The 24914-nt window shown below is 36.7% G+C and overlaps 1 protein-coding gene across 1 annotated transcript in view; it reads right to left on the bottom strand.

Annotated features, from left to right (window-relative positions):
• The window catches only part of PAN2 (PAN2-PAN3 deadenylation complex catalytic subunit PAN2), a 717374-nt gene that overhangs the window by 614237 nt on the left and 78223 nt on the right, over nt 1–24914 (bottom strand). The window contains exon 4 of the mRNA XM_090393913.1: nt 20949–21147. Within this exon, the coding sequence (XP_090250039.1) occupies nt 20949–21147 (199 nt within the window). The remainder of the gene's footprint in view (nt 1–20948; nt 21148–24914) is intronic.

Raw genomic sequence — 24914 nt, 5'->3', positions numbered from 1 at the left:
TGTGAGAAAAGATCCAGTTTGCAGAAGAAAAAAAATCATCTTTCATCAGGACAATGCACCTGCCCACAAAAATGTTTTGGCAATGGGAAAATTAAGAAATCTGCACTATGAATTGTTGCACATCCAACCTATTCCCTAGATTTGGCTCCCTCTGACTTCTATCTCTTCCCAAAACTAAAACTCTTCCTCGTTGATCAGCATTTTTCTTCGCATCAAGAGGTGATTGCAGCTGTAGAGGGATATTTTGCAGATCTTACTGAGAACCACTACAGGGATGGGTTAATCGAGCTAGAGCATCGCTGGAATAAATGTATTAGTCTTAAGGAGATTATGTTGAAAAATAAAATAAAAAATTTGAAATTATAAATTTGTTTTTTCATTGTTAGGCCGAGAACTTTTCAGACCACCTTCATAGGACAATGTACTGTACTATACTGGTGGAGCTATGCTTCAGGAAGTTGACGAGATTCAGGTGATAGTAAACGCTTAACATTTGTTGCTAATATTGACAGTGGACTTAAGTTCCACTGTCAATATTAGCAATAAATTCATATAGAATAAGAGAGAAATTAGTTAAAACACTAAATTAGTTGTATACAAGATAGTGTTCAAACCAATTTTAACTTATGGATCTGAGAGCTTGGTTACAAGTAAAACACTTGATCAAAGACCGTAGACTGCAGATACTAGAGTCCTGAGAAAGATTAGGGGCATGAACAGATGGCAATGTCATATTAAAAATGAGAATATTAGGAAAGAACTTAATATTGTTAGCATTCAGGAATGTGTTAGCAGAGCTAATCTCAGGGATAGTATGGTCACTTAACAGAATGAGAGAGGAAAGATTAGCAAAACAAGTGTTCTTTGCCAGGCTAGCAGGAAGAAGAAGAACCAGAGAAACATCAAAATATAAGTGGATTGATACAGTAAAAAGTGCCCTTAGAAGATAGAAATATTAGATCTGATAATGTTGGACTCTTGAGAGATAACAGATTCATTTGGAGGAAAATTGTTGATCAGAAGTTAGTAATGGTGTAACTTTTTCATGTACCGCTATTATATCCTGTACACCCCCTGAGGTTACTTGTCAGGAATTTGATGATGTAGAAAGAAAGTGAAGTTTTGAAAATTACTAGTGAGCTTACGAGAACAAGACCAGAATTAGATTTGCCTTAGCTACACCACTTATACAACTCTATCCATGAACTCTACCCACAACCCATATATTTGTCTTTTATTAATGCATTGAGTAATTTGCGCTAGCATGAAAATCTAGGCTTCAAAAACTGACCAAGTTCAAACAATTACAAGCAGAAGTGAAGACAAAAGCTCATTCAACTCTGTGAACTGAGCTATGTCAGAAAGTTCAATTCATCATAATGACCTCTAGGTGAGTACATAATAAAATATTAAACTATACAGCTGAGAAGCTTAAATTTGTCTTACATAGATATTATAATAGACTATATTACAGATTCATTTATACCTTATAGAAAAATGTGGAAACAAGCAAAAGTAAGAAAATATAGAAAACTTTTACTTTCAAAACTTTACTATAAAGCTTATGACATTCTTACAACACTGGTAAATCTTTGAAAGGGTTAGGTTTCGTTCTACATTTGGCTACAAAATATGGATAGATCCATAACATCCTCAATTACAATATCTCAGAGGGAAAGCAAACTTTTATTTTCCCTTTTTATCAAAGAAGATCCCAAAAGGTTCAGAGGTTATATGCATAAGTAAGGTGTTCTCGTTACCTCCAGTTGGTGAAAGCGATCATGTGGTATTGACTTGGGAGGTTGCAAAATCTGTGGATTTTGCTATTAAGAAGGGGTATGTACGGAACTACAGGTTAGGCAATTATAACAAGCTTTGGAGTGAGCTTGCAGCCATCCCATGGCAGAACATATTGCAAGGGAAAGATGTTAGCAGTGCTTGGGATAAAATCAGCGGGTATCTGAGGAAAGCAATATCAGATTGTGTCCCCATGGTCAGGAGGTCAAACAAGGCAGGCATTAGATGGATGAGCAGTAGTATCAAGCTTGAACTGCAAAAAAAAGAAAATGTTATGGAGAATTTACAAGGAGAAGGGCGATCAGGACACCCATGAGCAGTACAAGGCTCAAGCTAGGAAGGTTACCAGCATAGTAAGAAAAGCTAAATCAGATTATGAGAAGACCTTAGCCAAAGAGATCAAGGGTAATCCCAAAGAGTTCTTCCGCTATGTGGCAAGTAAGAGGAAGAATGACTTCGGAAGGATAACCTTAGTGGGTGCCGATGGTATTGAAGTGACAAAATCAGATGTAATAGTCGAGTTACTGAGTGATCACTTCTCAAAAGTCTATCATCCAAGTGAGGCTATCTCTATACCTATAGCAATACCTAATGTGAGAATTGAAGCGACAGAATCAGAGGTATTAAATATATTGCAAAACTTAAATGCAAACACTGCGGTAGGCTTAGATGGAATATCAGCTCGGGTGTTGCGTGAATGTGCAAATGAATTGTCAACCCCTCTTACCTGGATATTTAATTTAAGTTTGAACTCTGGTATGGTCCCTAGGGAGTGGAAGTTAGGCAAAGTGGTTCCTTTGCATAAGGGTGGCTCTAAAACTGCGGTATTGAATTACAGACCAATCACCATCTCAGGAGTAGTGGTAAAAGTATTTGGAAAAGTTGGTTAAAGACAAAATTCAAGAATGGGTGGATCAGGATATGATACTCTATAGAGGCCAACATGGTTTTGTTAAAGGTAGATCCTGCCTTAGCAATCTATTAACTATTCATAATAGAATAACATCTGAGTTGGACAAAGGAACTGGCTACACAGTGGTACTTCTGGATTTTGCTAAGGCTTTTGACAGGATACCCCATAGAACACTGTTACGCAAATTGGAGCAGATGGGAATGGATATTAAATTGGTGATATGGATAGGAGAATGGCTCAGGGAGAGATACCATAAGGTGGTGTATGGAGGAGCCGAGTCCAGAATGAGGCAGGTGACCAGTGGTGTGCCTCAGGGCTCTGTGCTTGGGCCAATGTTGTTTAATTTGTATATAAATGATATAGGAAATGGCTTAAAGGGAGATATTCAGTTGTTTGCTGATGATGCAAAGTTGTGTAGTGCAATAAAAAATCAAGCTGATGTTGAAAGTTTGCAGGAGGATTTAAATAAGCTGGTAAAATGGGCAAAAGAAAATGGATGTCAGTTCAATGTGGAAAAGTGTAAAGTCATGCATTTTGGGATTAAAAGATTACCAGCTGTGTACTACATCGATGGAAAGGTACTCCAAGAGATTGATGAGGCTAGGGACTTAGGGGTATTGGTAGATAGGGAGATGAAGTTCAGAGGACATATTGCTAAGGTGTCCAAGATTGCACATAGGATTACTTGGTTGTTGAGGAACACACTGACATCCAGAGATAAAGAAGTTATTATTCCCCTTTATAAAGCATTGATACTTCCACATTTGGATTACTGTGCTCAGGTCTGGTCACCTGGATTCCTTGGAGATGAGGAGGCTGTGGAGAGGGTTCAGAGAAGAGTGACCAAGTTGGTGAGTGATATAAAAAATGCTCCCTACATTGATAGATTGAGAGCTTGTGGATTGCAGAGATTGGTTGATAGGCGAAGAAGAGGGGATATGATAGAAACATTCAAATTACTAAAAGGTTTTTATAGGATTGATGCAGGGGAAATGTTTCAGCTGTGTGATAGTGATGGAAGAACAAGAGGCCATCTCTGGAAATTAAAGAAGAGTGTGGTTAACAAAGGTGTCAGAACAAGGTTTTTTGCCTGGAGGGTGGTGAATGAGTGGAATTCATTGCCTGACTTAGTTGTGAGCTCTTTGTCTGTAAATGAATTCAAGAAGAGATATGACAGATATTGTTTTGCTAGTTTGGGTCTCCCGCGATGAGTCTACTGACTCCATGGAGATACCCGTAATAATAATAGTAATAATAATAATAATAATTTTGAAGCTGATACATATATATCGAAACATGGAGAGTTTCAAATAAAGAGAGAGCTTATGGGAATAGAATCCTTGCCATGGGAGCTGCCTTAGCTTGAACTATTTAAAAAACTTACCAAGTTTCTTAAGTCTTCTTTTTCCTCTTTTATAGTGCTTTTATCCCACTTTAGTGCAAGATCCACTATGCTTGTGCGACTGTGAGAAATCCACCGGCTTTTCGCAGAGTCTGGCATTGGGTAATTTTATAACTGTAGATTTGTGTTCACTGAGCCAGTCTGCCTGTTCTTGGGTTCTTGGGAACAAAAAGCCTAAGTTTCTGGTGGAAAAAACTCTACCTCCATATGAGAATGACTAACCCACCTTTACTCAAAAGAGACCAGATAAAGGTTCCTCATGTCTTGAACAGGAATCAAACCCAGGTCTTTCCGACCATAGGGTTTCATCTGTACCGACTGAGCTACGGAGTCTCTATTCCAAGTTTCTTAAGTAGTGCATGAAAAATGGATTGATCTGTTTATTTTACAATGCTAAAATGAATACATTTAGGCTCTTCTTTGATTACTTTTATGCACTGACTGCTATTCACTTATGAAAAATACAATTCTCTGAAACAGAAGATTCTTATTAGTTTAAGGTTTCTGCTTGATCTCCAATAAGAACCAACAGTTTGAACAAGCTGTTAGGCTGGTGAAATATTAATCAAAAGAACAATTAAAAGACAAATATATGAGTGCCTAGGCAGCACCTGTCTTAAGTAGCGCAAGCTAAGGAAACTCCAATACCAAAGATTATATTCTCATAAGTTCCCCAGTCGGTTTTCAAAACTTTCAAAGTTTCTATATATAGATTTATTCATTTATTTATTTTCCTGTAGTCACATGGTTAGGTGAAGTATTACTGCACATGTTCTTTAATCTTTCTTCATTCTGCAATTTAGTCAAAGTGTTGAATATTCTGCAGAAGCAAAATTAATTAAATTTTAAACATTGCAAATTAAATTTCATATAAATATTTTGAACACAAAAAATACTCATTAATTTTTTTAATTATTAAAGAGTATTTTTTTTTTTTGAAAACATTTGTTTATAAAATTCAGTATGCTTCAGCCAAATCCTGCTTCGATACATCCCTAAATTAAATCTTGTTGATTGTTAGTTAGTATTTGAGTTTGTGGTCTATATCCTCTTTAAAATATCCCACTGCACTTAAAGAACCTCTTTGGGTTATTTGTATTATGGCAATCTACCATTTATCTGACCTTCGAAACAACAACCCTTCAATTAACCAACCCTTGCATGTCGACCAACTTCTCTGTAGAGCATCATGTAATATTACTACTTCAATTATCTAACACTTCAGGTATCCAAACTTCCCATTCCAATAATTGAAGGATCAGATAAAAGGCAATTACTGTATTTTCAGTTTCTTCAATTAATTTTTTCATTTTCAGCATTTTCTTTTGATGCAGTATTTTATTAGCTGAACTGCATTAGTTCCTATAACCAATGATATATGCTCTAATTAACATGTGTGTATTTTATTTAAATAAATATTCAAAAAATACACAAAGACAATTATAAGTTTTTGAATATAATATAAAAATTTAAGTTGTACCATCATTTTACATTCAAACCAATTTTAACTTATGGATCTAAGCTGGATTAGAAATAAAACACTTGATCAAAGACTGCAGACCCACAGATATAAGAGTTCTGAGAAAGATTATACAACTAAACAGATAGCATCAATGGCAGTATCATATTAAAAATGAGGATATTAGGAAAGAACTTGCCATTGTTAGCATTCAGGAATGTGTTAGCAGAGCTAATCTCAGATGGTATGGTTATTTAAACAGAATGGAAGAAGAAAGATTAGCAAAAACAGGTGTTCTTTGCCAGGCTGGCAGGAAGAACCAGAGGAAGATCAAAGTGTAAGTGGAGTGATACAGTAAAAAGTGTCCTTAGAAGATAGAAATATTAGATCTGATAATGTTGGAGTCTTGAGAGCTAACAGATTAATTTGGAGGAAAATTGTTGATAAGAAGTTAGTAATGGTGTAACTTTTTCATGTACTACTGTCACAATATCTTGTACACTACCTGAGGGTACATATCAGGAATTGGATGATATAAAAATTCAATCTCTTGGATGCTGGATGAATGAAACTTCATTTGAAAAGAAGAGGTCAACTTTACATAAGTTTAGAAAGGAAGAAACTTAAGATCACTTTACACAAGAAACCTAGGATTAGGAAATTTGGTCTTGATACAAGTCTGAGCTGATAAGAAAAAAAGAAGCAGTTCAGATAATTATTATTATTATAGGGGTACCTCTGTGGACTCTGGATCTCACATTGTGAGTAACCCACACTAACTTTTATATGCATAAAAACTATCATATCTCTCCTTAAACTCATTCCCTGTCAGCATGCTCTGTCAACTAATTCTGGCAATCCATTCCACTCACTCAACCAGGCCTTCATTAACCACTCTTACACAACTTCCATGGGTGATCCCTGGTTCTCTCTTTGGTTGTCATGTATTGAATAATTTTCTTTGTGTCAATCTTATAGAATCCCTTTAATAAATCATAAGTTCCTATCATGTGTCCTCTTTTCCACCTATCAATTAAACTTTGCAACCCACATCTTCAATCTACCCTCATGAGCAGCATTCCACAGACCTGTTGCCAGCTTGGTCATTTATCTTTGAATTTTCTCCACCATCCCTTCATCCCCAAGAATAGCAGGTGACTAAACAGTGTGCAGTGATCAAGATACAGCCAAATCATGCCTTATAAGGAGTTATCCCTTATAAAGCGAGATAATAAGAAATCTATCTTTACTTGTTAGCATTTTTAATATAGGTACACAACTTGAGATACTGCAAAAAAAAAAAAAGACATTAACTTAAACATATGTGAAATAAATTTATTAGCTGTAAAATTTTCGCCTACATATCATAGGCATCCTCCGTACATTGATAATGGAATACAATATAAAATTACAATTAAAGAATCATTTTCAAAACGTGCCACTACAGTGTTAATAGGACAACAGATGGTATTTTTTTTTAATTACAATAATATATTATTGTAATTTTTTTTAATAATTGGGAATTTTATTGACCATCTGTTGTTCTATTAACATTATAATGACACTTTTAGAAAATTATTCTTTAACTGTAAATTTATAGTGAAATTTTTACAGAATTTACAGTAGAAAATTTAGAGTTCTTGGTGGAGTAGAGGAAACTTTGCTCAGCTGGAAGAGAAAAGTGATGCCAGTAAGTGAGCCTTGTGTTTAGGCAGGGTGGCTACAGTACCATCAAGATGTGAGAGCAGTGGAAACCTGTGTGGGCAAAAGCTGCATCACAATGGCCTTGGCAATTGGCAATGTCTCAAATCAAACTACTTTAAAGAAAATAATATAATATATGAACAACTTGATGGCTTGGCCATAGGCATCCCCCCCCCTTGTCACCCACCACCTTGCAACGATCTGTTCATGGAAAAACTAGAAGCTGACATCCTATCCAAAATAATCCAAACCATTAGTCTGATGGAGATATGTGGATGATGTCTTCATTATTTGGAAAGACACAGAAAATGCCTTACATAAGTTCCTTTAAAAAATAAATTCTTCCCACAAAAAAATTAAGTTCACGTTAGAGTTGGAAAATAACAATCAATTACTTTTCTGGACACACTAATAAAAAAAACACGAGAATAGACAAATCAAGCTCACGATCTACCGCAAACCTATAGATACGATACCGGACGTTATCTTAACTTCAAATCTACTCACCATCACACAAAAACTTAGCATTATACATATACTTAAAAAAATAGAGCAACAAATATCATCACAGAAGACAAAGATCTGCTTGATGAACTCTCACTCATATCTCAAACTAGCCAGAAATGGTTACCCAAAAAATATAATCCAAAAGATTCTCAATAGAAACAAACCACAGCGACAACATCCAGTCAGGCAGTACACATCATCCATTTTCATACCTTATCCTGGCTCAGTTTCAACAAAAATAGCAAAAATCATGGTCTTTCAACATCAGGGTCGCCTTCAAACCTATTCAAACTACACGACACATGTTAAGATCTCCTAAGGACAGCATCACCTTCTACAAGTACACAGGTATATATAACATCCCACGTTCCTGTGGATCGAATTATATAGGCCAAACATCACGAATCCTAGAAATCCGAAAAAAAGAACATATAGGGGATGTCAACAACAACAGAACAGATACTTCAGGATTAGCCCTTCATTTCTCGATTTCGAACCACTCCATCGAATGGGACAACAGCTCCATGCCATACATTGAAGAAGATTTCAGATGTAGAAACTTCAAAGAAGCTGTAGTGGTACTCCGGACACAATCTCAACAAAAATCAAGGAGTGATACTAAAAAACATCTGGAAAAGCTTAACAAATTCACTATGCTTAGCAGAACTCAACTTTGTGGAAAACTATAAAATACGATCAACACACAATGGCTAAGACTCCACGCTCCATGCTCTTGATGTTATGTGTCATTTTAATTTTAATTAATTTAACTGTTGTTACTCCATTCTTTTTTAGCATTTAACATTAGTGTACCCATTTCTTGTCCAGAAGAAGCCAGACAGACTTAGTTGGCAAAACTTGTCGACAATTGTATATATTTATAAAGAACTATGGTCCACTAATAAATCCAAAAAGAAAATTTCTCATAATTAGTCCTGTTTATAGTTAACTCTCTTAGGGAGAAAAGTTCCTTGGGTTGAATATGTGCCTTCCATATGCTTGGGATTTTTAGATCATCATTATTGTTAATGATTAGGGTAGTTAAGAATCTCACAGGCTTCCTTAATTTTATGTTCGTACCATATTTTGGTGTGATGTAAACAACATAGAATTGACTTTTCCAGTCAATTCTATGTAAAGTGTTTGGGGGGGGGGGCATGATCATAAAGACCAGCTTCACCATAATTATTATATTTAATGTGTCATTTATGTTCCTTTTGTCTGATAGGAATTGTGTGTCCTGTTTTCTCCTATATATGGCAGATTACAGGTGCAATAAATACGGTATACTCCAGGTTCGCCAGTAGAGGAAGTGGGTCTTTGGATCAGTTGAGTAAGCTTTTTAATTATGCAGGAGGTTTAAAGGTGGCTTTAAGATTGTATTTCTGTACTATTCTGTTTATTTTTTCTGATGTCCCTTTATTGTATGGAATGGTTATAGTTTTATTATAGTCTAGTTTATTTTCGTTTTTTGGTGAGGTCTTGTAGAGAATTTTGTTGATAGTGTTTTATAGTTAACTCTCTTAGGGAGAAAAGTTCCTTGGGTAGAATATGTGCCTTCCATATGCTCGGGATTTTTAGATCATCATCATTATTGTTAATAATTAGGGTAGTTGATAAGAATCTCACAGAAAACAAACCCCAACTCAACATCACCAGAGTTAAAGATCAGTACTATCGACATAAGAAGCCTGAATGGTAAAGAAATGGAGCTACCTCAGGAATTAGATAAGTACCAGATCGAGAAAAAAAAGACAAAAACTGGTGAGATCTTTCTGAGCAATAAATACAAAATGTTATATTCAGGAAATGACAATCAAGGAAAAGAAGGAGTAGCCATAGTATTCAACACAAAATACGAGGCTAATCTTCTTGAATGGCAGTCAGTCTCAAGTAGAGTAATGTGGGCAAATATGAGAATGGGGAACCGGAAAATGAGACTTATTTGTGCCTATGGTGCCACATAAGGTAGAAGTGGAGGAATTTTTTGACGCTTTAGAAAAAGCAACTGACACAATGAAAAAGGAAAAGTTGATCCTTGTTGGGGATCTAAATAGCAGAGTAGGAAATGATTGTGAGACATACAAAAATATTTTGGGAAAATTTGGAGAAAAGAGCAAAGCTAATAATAATGGCAAATATCTGTAGGATTTCTGCTCAGGACATGGACTGGTTATTACTAACACCATGTTGGAACATGGTATTACTAACACCATGTTCCAACATAAAAATGTGCACAAATTCACATCGCGAGAAGAGGCAAGGAATAAGAAAAGTCTCATTGACTATGCTATTGTTAATAATGATGTTTTCTCCATGGTGGAGGACACTAGAGTGTACAGAGGATTTGAAATTGGAAGTGATCACTATTTAGTCTTGAGCAGGATAAAATTGAATTTCATATTGAAAAGAATAACATGTAAGAAAGTTTTAAAGCAAATAAAAGTTGAGCAGCTCTCAGATGTGAACTGTAGACTAAAATACACAAAGATTATTGAAGAAAAAATGAAAGAGTTTGAGAACAGGAATCAAACCTTGGAGATTCAGTGGCAAACTCTGAAGAAAACATTGATTGATTCTGCCAGAGAGGCATGTGGTGAGGTTGTCTGCAAGGATAAAAAAATCAGAACTCCCTGGTGGACACAGGAAGTTAAAGAGGCAGTGAAGGAAAAGAAGAAAGCATATCAAAAGTTCCTGTCAAATAAGTCAGCTTGTGCTCTTAGAGAATACAGAGACAAATGCAAGAATGCTAAACACTGTGTAAAACTAGCTAAACAAAAGTCATGGGAGGACTTTGGCAAGAATATAGAAAATAAATATCAAGAAGGTGGCAAAATATTCTGGAGGTTGTTGAAGAAGCTTAGGAATGGAGGAAAGAGTGCTGTAAAAGGAGTTAGAGATGATAAAGGTGACATGAAAACAGGAGAAAAAAAAGATATCCTTGAAGTATGGAGTAATTACTTTGAAAAACTGCTAAATGAAACAAGCAGTGATGACAGCACAGTGGTAAAAAACACTGACCAGGCATGCAGGCAGGAATACATATCCATACTTGAAGTAGAAAATGCATCAAAGGCTTGAAATGTGGAAAGGCAGCAAGAATAGATGATATTCGACCAGAAATGCTGAAGTATGGTGGTATAAAAGTGTTACAGAGGCTGCACTGCATAGTTCAGAAAGCCTAGACAGATGGATGAATTCCTGATAATTGGAGTAGAGCTCTCATAGTACCCATATATAAAAAGGGAAATAAAACTGAATGTGAGAATTATAGAGGTATTTCCCTACTAAGTGTTCCTGGCAAGATCTATGCAAGTATACTTGAGAAACGGTTGAGAAGAATTGTGGAAGAAAAGCTGGGTGAAGAACAAGCTGGATTCAGGCCAAATAGAGGCTGTCAGGATCAGATCTTCACTTTACGACAAATAGTCGAGAAAGCATGGGAATATAACAAAGATCTGTATTTAAGTTTTGTCGATTTGGGAAAGGCATATGACAATGTGCAAAGAGAGAAGCTATTCATTCAATACGCTACAGTTATATGGTGTCGATGGGGCATTATATCAAGCAATACTTTGTCTTTATTTGAGTTGTAAGTCAGCAGTTAGAATTGAAGGAAGTACAGGAAGATGGTTTAATGTTAAATCTGGTGGGGGGGGGTGGGGGGGGGGGGGGGTGGGGGGGGGGGGGGGTGGGGGGGGGGGGGGGTGGGGGGGGGGGGGGGTGGGGGGGGGGGGGGGTGGGGGGGGGGGGGGGTGGGGGGGGGGGGGGGTGGGGGGGGGGGGGGGTGGGGGGGGGGGGGGGTGGGGGGGGGGGGGGGTGGGGGGGGGGGGGGGTGGGGGGGGGGGGGGGTGGGGGGGGGGGGGGGTGGGGGGGGGGGGGGGTGGGGGGGGGGGGGGGTGGGGGGGGGGGGGGGTGGGGGGGGGGGGGGGTGGGGGGGGGGGGGGGTGGGGGGGGGGGGGGGTGGGGGGGGGGGGGGGTGGGGGGGGGGGGGGGTGGGGGGGGGGGGGGGTGGGGGGGGGGGGGGGTGGGGGGGGGGGGGGGTGGGGGGGGGGGGGGGTGGGGGGGGGGGGGGGTGGGGGGGGGGGGGGGTGGGGGGGGGGGGGGGTGGGGGGGGGGGGGGGTGGGGGGGGGGGGGGGTGGGGGGGGGGATTGGCCAGTATGTGTCGATTTCCAGTAAACAGTGAAGGGAAGACTGCCAGAAGGAAGACATGTGACAAGTGTATCTAGAAATGAAAGTGTGTTCTGCTTTTCAATCTCAATTATGAGCTGTATGCTTTCTGTGGTTTGTTTAGGTCGCTGAGGAATGTCTAATGTCTGGCAGCCATGGGGCCAGATAGCAAAAACATCGTCAACGTATCTAAGCCAGACTTTGGATTTTAAAGGAGAGGAATCCAGAGCACGTTGCTCAAAATATTCCATATAAAAGTTAGCAATGGGGGGGGGGGAGATAATGGTGACGCATGGCTGTGCCTTCTTTTTGTAGGCAGAAAGCGTTTTGCCACACAAAATTACCAAAACATAATACATGCACAATGAGCACCGCAATATCCGAAGGAAATTTGTCCTATAAAAGAAGGATTGCATCATTGATTGGGACATTCATAAAGAGAGCAGAGATGTCAAAACTGAGTAATAAATCATTTTTTCTAATGTTATGAGTTTTTGATATAGGAAGGTGAATGGCCTACCAACCCCTTGAGTATTGACGCTATTTTCTTAACTAGGTGATAATTTGGGCTGTCTAAACCTTCAACTATCAGCCAGAGTGGTGTGTTTTGTTTATGTATCTTTGGTGGATCATAACTTCTCGGAGAACGATCATATTGTGGAAGTAATTTTTTTACTGTATCATCGGGCCATGTTGTAACTGATTTAAGTAGCTTCTCTGTTTTCTTTTTTTATTCTATTCGGGAAATTAAAATAGTTATTTATAACAAGGTTGTAAAGTCCATAATTTCTAAAATGAATGCTGATCACCATGTAACACTAAAAGAAAGGATTCTGATAATTCAGAGAGATTCGATCCATGAGCGATGCAATCAATACGGTAAGCTGAAGATTCGAGTTTCTGGTTTGGTCAATCGACTTGCATTTTTAAATGTTGTAGAGACAGCAATATCATTGTGAATTGCATCAAACTTAAGAGAAAATTTACCTTAACAAAGACAGAATGAATATACTACCTCATAGAGAAAGCGTTACTCTGAGAACAGATCCAGGCTACTAGAAAAAAACTTGGCCTTTACTCAAAACCAGCTACAAAATTTAAAATCTGAACTTTCATGTTACTTGAACACAGATATTTGGAAAACATATTCTTCAAACAAAGAAAAAAAAATCCATATCCAAATTTCATAGACTAAAAGAGACAAAAACCAACGGACATATTTGAATTTCTCCACAGTGAACATTAACAACCAACCAGAAGCAAGAAACAACAGGAGCCACCAATTGCCTTCAGGTAACAATAAAGTAATCAACCTATCCAACCATGCCTTAAACAAAGATGAAACATCAACAAAATTAACACCAACAAAGATGAACTCTGGCTACACAGAAAAGGTTTAAACTTTGCTGTAGCACCCAGATCGATTAACAAACTGGATTTTATTTATAATATTGACAGAAGCTTAAGATTCATCCCAACTACCATAGAAGATAAAACACATTTAGAAACTGCCAACATTTTAAATATAAATTATAAGAAAACAATAACAAGCAACTTAACGAAACACGACTTAACAGTGGTGAATCACTAAAACCAAATCCGGACATCTTAATAACTAGAGCTGATAAAGGCAGTGCCAACATTATTCTAAATTGAACCGCAAACATTAGAAAAAATGAATGTGCTAGTCTTGGACAAGAGTACATAACAATTTGTTAACTACGACCCAACCAATAGAATAAAAAGAAAACAGAGAAGCTACTTAAATCAGTTACATGGCCCGAAGATACAGTCAAAAAAATTACTTCCACACTACGCTCGTTCTACAAGAATGTATGGTCCACCAAAGATACACAAACAAAACACACCACTGAAGAAAACATTGATTGATTCTGCCAGAGAGGCATGTGGTGAGGTTGTCTGCAAGGATAAAAAAATCAGAACTCCCTGGTGGACACAGGAAGTTAAAGAGGCAGTGAAGGAAAAGAAGAAAGCATATCAAAAGTTCCTGGCAAATAAGTCAGCTTGTGCTCTTAGAGAATACAGAGACAAATGCAAGAATGCTAAACACTGTGTAAAACTAGCTAAACAAAAGTCATGGGAGGACTTTGGCAAGAATATAGACACAAACAAAACACACCGATGGTTGAAGGTATAGACAGCCTGAATTATCACCTCGCCAAGAAATTAGTAGGTCATTCCCTCTTCTATATCAGAAACTCATAACACTTTATAAACATAATCAAAGACATTAAATTAGAAAAAGATGATTTATTAGTCAGTTTTGACATCTCTGTCTTATTAACGAATGTCCCAATCCTTCTTCAGGTCAAATTCCCTCCAGATATCATGGCGCTCTTTGCATATGTATTACGTTCTGGCTATTTTGTGTGGCAAAACGCTTCCTACCCACAAAAAGAAGGCACAGCCATGGGCTCGCCATTATTTCCCCCCCCCCCCATTGCTAACTTTTATATGGAATATTTTGAGCAACGTGCTCTAGATTCCTCTTCTTTAAAATCCAAGACATTAGACACTTTCCTCAGCCACCTAAACAAACACCACAAACACATACAGTTGACAATTGAGATTGAAAAGCAGAACACACTTCCATTTCTAGATACACTTGTCCCATGTCCTCCTTCTGGCAGTCTTTCCTTCCTGGAAACCGACACATACTAGTCAATATATACACATAAACTCCTACCACCACCCAACACAAAAACTAGGTGTCATTAATACTCTAAAAAAAAAACAGGGCTTTGAAGATATGCTTCAATGAACAAGTGCTTAAAGACGAATTTAAAGTTATCAGTAATACTTTCCTAAAAAATGGTTACAGCAAAACACTATCAACAAAATTCTCTACAAGACCTCAATAAAAAACAAAGATTAACTAGACTACAATAAAACTATAACCATTCCATACATTAAAGGGACGTGAGATAAAATAAACAGAATAGTACAGAAATACAACCTTAAAGCCACCTTTAAACCTTCTGCCAAATTAAAAAGCTTACTCAACTGATCCAAAGACCCACTCCCTCTGCTGGCCCACCGTGGAGTATACCATATTTACTGCACCTGTAATCAACCAATATATAGGGGAAAGCGACGTACAATTCATATCAGACAAAAGGAACATAAACAACACATTAAATATAATAACTATGGTGAAGCTGGCCTTTATGATCATGTCCTGAACACTTTACATGGAATTGACTGGAAAAACACCAGTTGTTTACATCACACCAAAACATATCATGAAAGTAAATTTAAGGAACTATACATAAAAATATAACGGAAAAACTCACGTAGAAAAATTATTTAATGGTATAATTTTCGCCCGTGTGTCACAGGCATCTTCAGTACAATTAGGCACAAAAAATTTATACCATTAAATAATTTTTCTACGTGAGTTTTTCCGTTATATTTTTATGTATAGTTATGTCTACTCACGGTTTACCTCTTTTAAAACTTAAATTTAAGGAAGCCTGTGAGATTCTTATCGACTACCCTAACCTTAGCAATAATGATGGTCTAAAAATCCCTAGCATATGGAAGGCACATATGCTACCCAAGGAACCTTTCTCCCTAAGAGTTAACTATAAACAGGACTGTAGATAATCCAGAATCATAAATCTAATAAACAATTGTCATATTAAATTAGGACATCGTTGTTACTCTAAGAAAACTGTCTATATGAAAGAACGTTTCTCTGATGTTATCTTAAATAGAATATAGCTTTGATGTAGTTTCTAATTAATTTTTTAATTTTTGTATTTTTTTTTATCTATATATTATATTTTCACTAGAGGTCATGCCAATAGAATAGCCAGTGATCAAGTCATTGTCTCTTTAGCATACTGTGTGAAATGTAACTCAGCTTGTCCTTGTATATTTGTGTATACTCCAGATGATGATCTTAATATGATGGTCAAAATGACTGGAAATTAAAATAGTTATTTATAACATGGTTGTAAAGTCCATAATTTCTAAAATGAATGTAACCTTTACAACCTAAAGTACATAATTGTAACATTAAATTAATAATCATTATCCTCTGCACACAATACCAATTTTCTACATTATCAATTTTTGCCCTTCTCAGTTTTGTATCATCAGCAAAGAACTGACTCCTCCTCCCATTTAAATTAAATCCTTACATTTAAATCTTTCTCTATAACTTAAATATACAAATGGCCCCTAGCACAAAGCCCTGAGGCCACTCTACAGGTATTTGTCTGTAGAGATCCAATATTCATGTTACCAGCTTCATATCTACTCCTATTTGTTCAAACTAGTAAGTTTTCCATGTGATAAATAAAGGTTGGTCGATTGGTAGAGCCTCTGATACTAATGGCTCAGTTAAGTAAGTTTGAGCGCGGTTAGCAGTTGGAAGGGGACCAATTGTTCGATGCTGTTGGCACACTCTCCCTCGATGAGTCTTTGGACTCTCTGGAGGTGTCAAATAATAATAATAATAATAATAATAATAATAAAAGAAATAGGAAATATAACAAAGAAAATATTGGGAAATCATACAATGACAACAGAAAAGATTGGCAGCAACGAAAAAAAAAAGTACAACAGTGCAAATGCAAACCATAATAGGAAACAAAAGAAATAACTAGAAGAGTATGAAATTATAAAAATGAAAATCCAAAATTAATATTTAAATATTAATTATATTTATTAAATATTTCAATTAATATTTAATAATAAAGACATCAATTTATGAAGTTACGTTAACTTGATGTCATTTATATGAAATTTTCATAATAGACCAAATATGTGCAGTGTGTATCATTAAAATCAAAAATAATCTGAAAACTTCAGTAGTCAGTCAACTTGGTCACCTTTAATTCCAAAGAGGAAGGGAAGAGAAGTGATGAATGTTAGGCTGCATCTGTCAGCCTGAAGGGAGGAGAAAAGTGACAGACACAGCTGGTGTCAATGTCAGCGTCTTAGCTGGAGAGAAACCCAATGATGTACAGCTGACATAAAACTTAACTTTCAAAAAACCTAAATTCATCTGTACACATTTATAGTTCATTATGAAGATTTCAGGTAAGTGACATTCATTTAAGTTATTCTAACTTTTCAAAATTTAAACATTAATTCTCAATTCTTCATAATTTCAGGCTCTCCTAGTGCTTTTTTACATTTTCTGTTGCTGTTTGCATTTTTACTTTTTTCATGTTGTCAATTCTGTATGTTTTATTTATGATTCTTTGTCAATCCTCTTATTTGTCCTCAATGTATAATTTCTTGCTATTTCTTTTGTTCTGTGTCCCACACAGAATATCTGCAACTTTTGTTTTATTTTATTTTATTACATGATTTTCTTTTGTTACAGTTCTCACTATTTCCTTTGTCTCTTGAGTGTGAGGTTATTTTGCTAAGAAATTCGGTTCATCAATAGTGGAGGTTTCAGCTTTCACTGTTTGTGATAGTGAGCTTAGCAAATAACCTCACACTCAGGGGACAAAGGAAATAGTGAGAACCGTGAGTCCTATGATTGAGTCAGCATAAGTCCTATGATTCTATCGGACTTATGCTAGGACTCTTCCACAGTTAATCTATTTTGACAACAGCTATTTTATCAACATCCAAGTAATCTTTTGAGCTATTTTATCACTCAGCAATATGCCCTCTTAACTTCAACTCTTTGTAGAGTACATTTTCAGTACTACTGTTGTATATAAAAATTGGACAAAACACCAATGAGCTAATGTACTCTTTACAGATAAGAATCATTTTAGTCTTTCCTCTGATTCTAGATGGCACTCAATCTGGCGTGAAAGTGGTACTGCTTGCCATTGCGAGAATATTCTTGAAGGGGATAGATACAGCGGTGATGGAGTCATGGTGTGGGGAGGCGTTATGCTTAATGGACATACCTAGCTATTGTTAATAATTGATGGATTTTTATATAGAGGATATTCATAGATATTATCATATTATTAATCCTACCATAGAGATGATCTCTGTTTCTAACAATTATTTTTTTTAATTCCGAGTGTACATATATGTTATTATATGCACAAGGGTTCACTCCAATTGGTACAATGATCTTAACTATTTCTTTCAGAATCCAAATAATCACTGACTCAAGTCCAAAATACAAAATAAACACATTTAATAAAACAAAAACAACATATATACACTTCAAAAAACTTTACATAACTAACTACAAATTAATTGGATCCAAGGCCTTTTTAAATTAAACTTAAGACTATACACTTTGTTTTCAAAATGACAAAATGTTCAGAGCTAGGTTCTCTCTCTGTCAAGGCTCTTTTCCGAAGATATATGACTCTATTCTTCATTTAAACAGGATCCTTTTTCATCACTCATGTAGCACACATAAAATCTTCCTGACTTAATTCTGTTTCTTTTTAGTAGAAATAATAGTTAGATCCGGCATCCTTAATGCAGATGAAACTTCTTAATCAGAGTTTTCTCAAACATTCCTTTAGAACTTAAATAGCAACTTCTTCTTTTATTCACTTATGCTTATTGACCGTCTCTTCCACTTTAAAAAAAACTCAGTTCCACGATTCCCTTTTTGGAACCTACTATAAATCTTTCAATTAGCGTTTCCTCCAATATTCCTTTTAAAATGCCTATAGCAATATTTTCTTCTATTTATAAATAATTATTCCACTTTAAACTTAATAGTTCCATGATTCCTTTTTCGGAATATGCTATTAATTTTCTTCCAACTGTCACATAAAAAACTTAAGTTCCTCCGAACCTAAATATCTGCCAGCCTGTGTTCTAAATTCCTTCCAAACGCTCTCTTGTTTATAGCCGTTACTCAGATACCGAATGCTTTCCTTGTCAGCTGTCAATCACACATCAAACTTCTCAGCAAGTATGTGCACTCCTTCAAAATGGCAAGCGAGAAACTAGGTGTAATGGCTGGCACATTGTCTCCGTTAGTGACAAGAGAATGTCTTCATAAAAACACAAAACTTAATATTTTAAATTACAATAAAATTTCTGTAAGTAATACATCAAATCTGGTAAGCACATCAATTTTCTGACTTCTATCACTTTTGACAAAACAATTTCCATAACGGGCACATCGCAAGTGCCGACAATGTGTGTTATGAAAACAAAACTAATAAACATTTTAACATAAACAATTTGTAAAAATATTCTGAATTTTAATTATGATTATTTTTACACTACGAACAATCTTGCAACGAAGTTCATCAACATCATCTTCGATTGTTCCATGGTGCTGGAGGAGAAGAATTCATTGTTATGGATGACAATACCACACCATATCGTGCATGAGCAGTGGAGATACTTCTAGAGACCAAGGATAATAATCAAACTCGGTGGACAGCATGCTCCCAGATCTCAACCCTCACAGAACAAGATTGGGATGCAATATGCATTACTGCTTGAAAATCCCCTCCCCAGAAAAACCAACAAGGCCTTATCCTTGCTCTGAAGGAGGTGTGGGCCAGTCTGCCTCAAGAACTCCTGAATCACTTGGCACTAAGCATGAATGATGTTTTGAGAGCTGCATCACAGTTTGGGGTTGACATATTCCCTAATAAAATGTCTCTTAGCATAGCTCCCTATAAGTACTGTACATTAATTCCTTATCTGCATTCATATTTGTAACTTTTGCTGAAAACATATTGCAATTTAATTCATACAAAATTTATAACATTTTGTGTTTAATATAATTTATTAGAATGCTGGCAATAAATTTATCCACATTTGGCTGTAATCATGAAATTTTTTTCATGTACAGGTAAAACTGCAGTTTGTCCTTAGCTTTTGGATACCAGTGTATAATATATTATAAATAGCCTCCATAGCTCAGCTGGTATTGAAGATGCTATTTGGTTGGAAAGACCTAGGTTCATGTCCTGTCTAGGAAAACAAAGAACCTTTTTTAGGACTTTTCAAGTGAAGGTGAGTAAATTGGTCATGTATAGAGCTGGCAGGGCTTTCCTTCTCGGAAACTAAGGTTTTTTCCATTCAGCAAAATAGACAACCTGACTAGAAGAACACACACAATTTGCAGACAATGTATAATATTGTAAGTGGAGGTTTCTGTGGTTTAGAAGTTCATAAGGCATATTCCACTGGTTGGACCACATTTTTTTTTTATTATTATTTATTTTTTATTAAGCTAAGCACAATAAAGAAATAAAATCTGACAAGTTTCGTAAGTCGTTTGATTTAATTAATTCATTTAATTAATTTGTTTGGTTTAATTAATTGTCGTTTGAAATAAATCAAACGACTTACGAAACTTGTCGGGTTTTATTTCTTTATTGTGCTTTTAGCTTAATAAAAAAAAAAAAAAGTGGTCCAATTACCAGAATATGCCTTATGAATGTATAATATGATTACCCACCAAAAGCAGCAAGTTTCTTAGAGACAAAGTGACTTGTCTGTGAGAGACAATTGAGCCTGTCACTTATTTTTTAGTTTTATTTTTTATATCTTTGCAGACAACCTCGCCACATATCTCTCTCTCTGGTCTAGTCAATATTTTCTCAGGATGTGTCACTGAATCTCCAATCTAGGTTCTTGTTGTCAAATTCTTTCATTTTTTTTTCTTGAATAATATTTCTGTATGTGAGTCAATAGTTCACTTCTGAAAGCTGCTCAACATTGATTCTTTTTTTTAAACTTTCTTATACACTTCTCTTTTCAATATGATATTCAAGTTTATCCCACTCAAAAAAACCAAATGGTGATAACTTCCTACTTCACTTCAAATCTAATCTACTTCAAATCCTCTGTATACTCTTTTATCCTGAACCAGCATGAAAATATTACTAGAATTGGAATAAGATGTTTTGACAATTTCTTTTATCAAATTCATGCATTTATCAAACATTTATCCACACATTTACCAGACATAACATACTGCCATAAAACATACAACAATACAAATTAATACAATCTAAAGAAAACTTAACTCTAACACTACAGTTTCAATAACAAAACTGAATACCTTTCCATTAACATCTCCTGCACACACAAACCTAGGATGAAGTCGCAGGATGGCAGACCCATTTTCTCCAACTTGAACTGTTCGAACTTGTTCTCCATTTGTTAAGTCAATTTCTACAAGACTGTTCTGATGACCTCCCAAAAGCAATGTGCCTGAAGGCATTTGAACCATACACTGCATATCTTGAAGCTGCTCAGAACTAAACAAACATATACATTTTAATATTTTAAAATTTAGTATGCAGGGTAGTGTTAAAATCTATGTTTTATTGTTAAATCTATGACATTGTTACTAATTATGGTTCTTATTAATTAATTCTTGTTCAGCTGCGCCTTTGTAAAATTCTACGTTTTCTTGTTTTGAAACTTATTTTCTTAACCTTTTACTATACTTCTGACTTATCGTCATTACATTACCTCTATTTTGTGGCTGCAAATAGTAAGGCTCACATGTGCAAGACGTCAAGAACAAAGAAATTGCCTTGGGCTGGAGCCAATCTCTTTCTCTGATTTACTGGTGTTTATTCTAAATTAAATTTTGGAAAATTTGTTTCATAGTCAGCTGCACCACCAAAATTCTAGGATAAGAGGAGTATCTCCCTCCGAAGAATAGAACACCCAGTATGAAACACAGCTCCTTCCTTTCCAACTTATCTCTATAGCAAATTACATATATTTCTTACTCTGCAGTCGTGGCAATATCTACTTTAAGATACATAAGTTCGATTTTATGAGTAGTGCATTGGACTTAGAGATCAGGCAAATTATTTTGACAAGAAAACAATTTATTTGTAAAAACTCTATGTAGCTTAAAAATATCAAAGCGCTTTACATCGATTTTTACACAGGTCAAGTCCAACGAGAACTGTAAATAACCTTGTTTGTTTCTATGTATATTTTGCAAAATGTTGATGTAGTTAACCCTGTGGGAAGTGAATGTATTTACTGTTTTAACGTCAAAAATAAAGGCAATGCTTTCCCAATGGGGAACTTTGCATATAGTTATGTGCAAGTCTCATGGAAAGGCTTAGACGTTGGTTATACATTCTTACTAAATAGTTTAAGGAAATAACAATGTACAATAGAATATACATTAAAATAAATTTTAATACACTTCCATTTCGGCAAGGTCACATTGCCATTTTCACAGGAACTTAAAAACAAGACACATGCACGCAAGCAGCACAACACACAGTAAGTGAGGATGAAGCAGGAAGCTATTCTTTCTCCCAAAGGTCCTGATGGTACCCCCTAGCGGGCAATGTTGGTATTCTTGGCCGATTGGGCTGAAGGTCTTCTGATGTAGGTTTCCCAAATTTGGGGCAGTCTCATGCAACCAAATTTGTTGAGATTTGGATTGCGTCTAAGGGTTGAGGCTGATTCCATGAATAGCCTTTCGTATTTGAATTTACTATGGTGTATTATCGTGGCTTTCTTGCATATTCTATGGCAGGTATCCAGCACATGGTCAGCAAGACCAGAGTGGCTATATTGGTGAAACCAGATGTAGTCCTTGTGTTCTGAAATTCTGATATTTGCTGTCCTGCCTGTTTGGCCAAAGTAGGACAGCTTGCAGCTGCAAGGGACCTGGTATACACCAGGTAGGTCAGGAAGGGGGGGGTCTTTAGTGGAGCAGATAAAGGATGCCAATTTTTTATATGGTCTGTAACAAGAAGTTAAGTCATGTTTTTTTAGGATTTTTGTAATTTTTTTCCAGGTGCCTCGGATATAGGAAATGGTGATGGATTTAGAGTAATCCTTGTTGTGAAGGAGGGGAGGGGGGGGGGGGGTTGTGGTTTATTGGTTTCAATATTTTTTGGAATTTTTTGAGGGGTAGCCATTGGCTGAGAAAGTGTTGAGAATGTGGTTTAGTTCTGTGGTTAGGGCATTGTCATTTGAACAGATAAGTATCGCCAATACAGCCACTCTGGTCTTGCAGACCATGCACTGGATATCTGCCATGGAATACAGTGGAAGAAAGCCACGATAATACACGGTAGTAAATTCAAATATGAAAGGCTATTAATGGAATCAGCCTCAGCCATAAGAAACAATCCAAACCTCAACAAATTTGGTTGCATGAGAATGCCCCAAATTTGGGAAACCTACATCAGAAGACCTTCAGGCAAAAATCGGCCAAGAATACCAACATTGCCTGCTAGAGGGCACCATCAGGAGTTTTAGGAGAAAGAATAGCTTCTTGCTTCGTCTTCATTTACTGTGTGTTGTGCCTGCGTACTCTTTCATTGTTTTTAAGTTCCTGTGAAAATGGCAACGTGACATTGCCGAAATATTGGAAGTGTATTAAAATTTATTTTAATGTATATTCTATTGTACGTTGTAATTTCCTTAAGCTATTTAGTAAGTAAGTTATGTGTAAGAGTGCAGGAAAAGTTGTTACACATACTTACTTACTAGTTTTATATAAGAGTTGCTTACCTCTGCGCTAACACCTTTAGAGAAGTTTCTGCGGCCCAAAAGGAGAAGCAAAGTAACAAAGAGGTCCGCTAGTTTTAGAGACAAGTGTTCGCTGCCTGGCAAAATATAATCAAAAGATTGCACAGAGGAGAACAAAGAGTGGGTTAAACTAAAGAGAAGATGAAACAGTCGAGCCGAATTCTTCTAGGTTACTATCCTTAGTGCAAGGCCCCGAGATTGCAAAATAAAAGGAGACTAGGTGGAGCATAAGGGGCTTCCAGGTGTCAAGAGAGAGTCATCAGAAATCGGAACTAGAGGCAGTTGGAACCAGAGCGGAAGCGAGCTGAGACTATATACGGAGTCCGCATCATAGCAGAAGTGGTGGTAATTAGAAGCAGAAGTTCCCAAAGTTAGGATCCAGAGGAGAATTGCCCGTATGCTGAAACCTTTTATATGTGCTATTTGAGTACCACGGATTGCAGTCCATAAGCCCGCTAACATCCCAACATGATACTGCTGAAGCAAGATATTCCTGAAGGAAGCCTAAGACTCGAGATGAAAGAAAAGCCATAGACTTTAGTAAAAGACTCTTGACTGAATGTGTGATACAGAGCCTCTGTAAGTTGTATCGTTTTGTATATTTTTCTCTTATAATCTAGGAGATATATTGTATATGGACTGTTAAGAGTTAGTTTTTTTAGTAATGGCAAGTGTCCATAAGGGGTGCTTAAGGGTCAAAGCTGTATAACTCAGAGGAGACCTCCACATAGCCTTTAAAGGAATGCGGAGAACCGACCAGGGCTTCTGACCTAATGTCCAATCCTCACCTTCTCGTGGTACACCCTGTTGAGTATCTACTTGAATTCTGAACGAACGAGGATGAGCTGGCAATTTGGGATTTAGCCGACCAAATTGTATTCTTATTGGTTAAACCAAAATAAAAAATGATGGTACAACATGACAAAATTTCATGCCAGTTGGGGCGTCGCCGGTTAAACAAGGCCCCCCGTTGTTTTCGCCAGGGAACCAGGGCGAACAGTGAAAAGTCAGCTACTGGAACAAATCTGAAAACAAACCCCAACTCAACATCACCAGAGTTAAAGATCGGTACTATCAACGTAAGAAGCCTGAATGGCAAAGAAATGGAACTAGGTGAGGAATTAGATAAGTACCAGATCGACATAATAGGAGTGACTAAAACAAAAAAGACCAAAACTGGCAAGATCTTTCTGAGCAATAAATGCAAAATGTTATATTCAGGCAATGACAATCAAGGAAAAGAAGGAGTAGCCATAGTATTCAACACAAAATACAAGGCTAATCTTCTTGAATGGCAGTCAGTCTCAAGTAGAGTAATGTGGGCAAATATGAGAATGGGGAACTGGACAATGAGATTTATTTGTGCCTATGGTCCCACAGAAGGTTCTACTAAGGTAGAAGTGGGGGAATTTTTTGATGCTTTGGGGGAAAAAGCAACTGACACAATGAAAAATGAAAAGTTGGTCCTTGTTGGGGATCTAAATAGCAGAGTAGGAAATGATTGTGAGAC

This window comes from Typopeltis vanoorti, chromosome 6 (assembly GCF_054136105.1).
Source record: "Typopeltis vanoorti isolate ZY-2024b chromosome 6, IOZ_Tvanoo_1.0, whole genome shotgun sequence".
NCBI lineage: Eukaryota > Metazoa > Arthropoda > Arachnida > Uropygi > Thelyphonidae > Typopeltis > Typopeltis vanoorti.
Note: the sequence above shows the minus strand (reverse complement) of the source record. Positions and strands in the feature narration are given on the sequence as shown.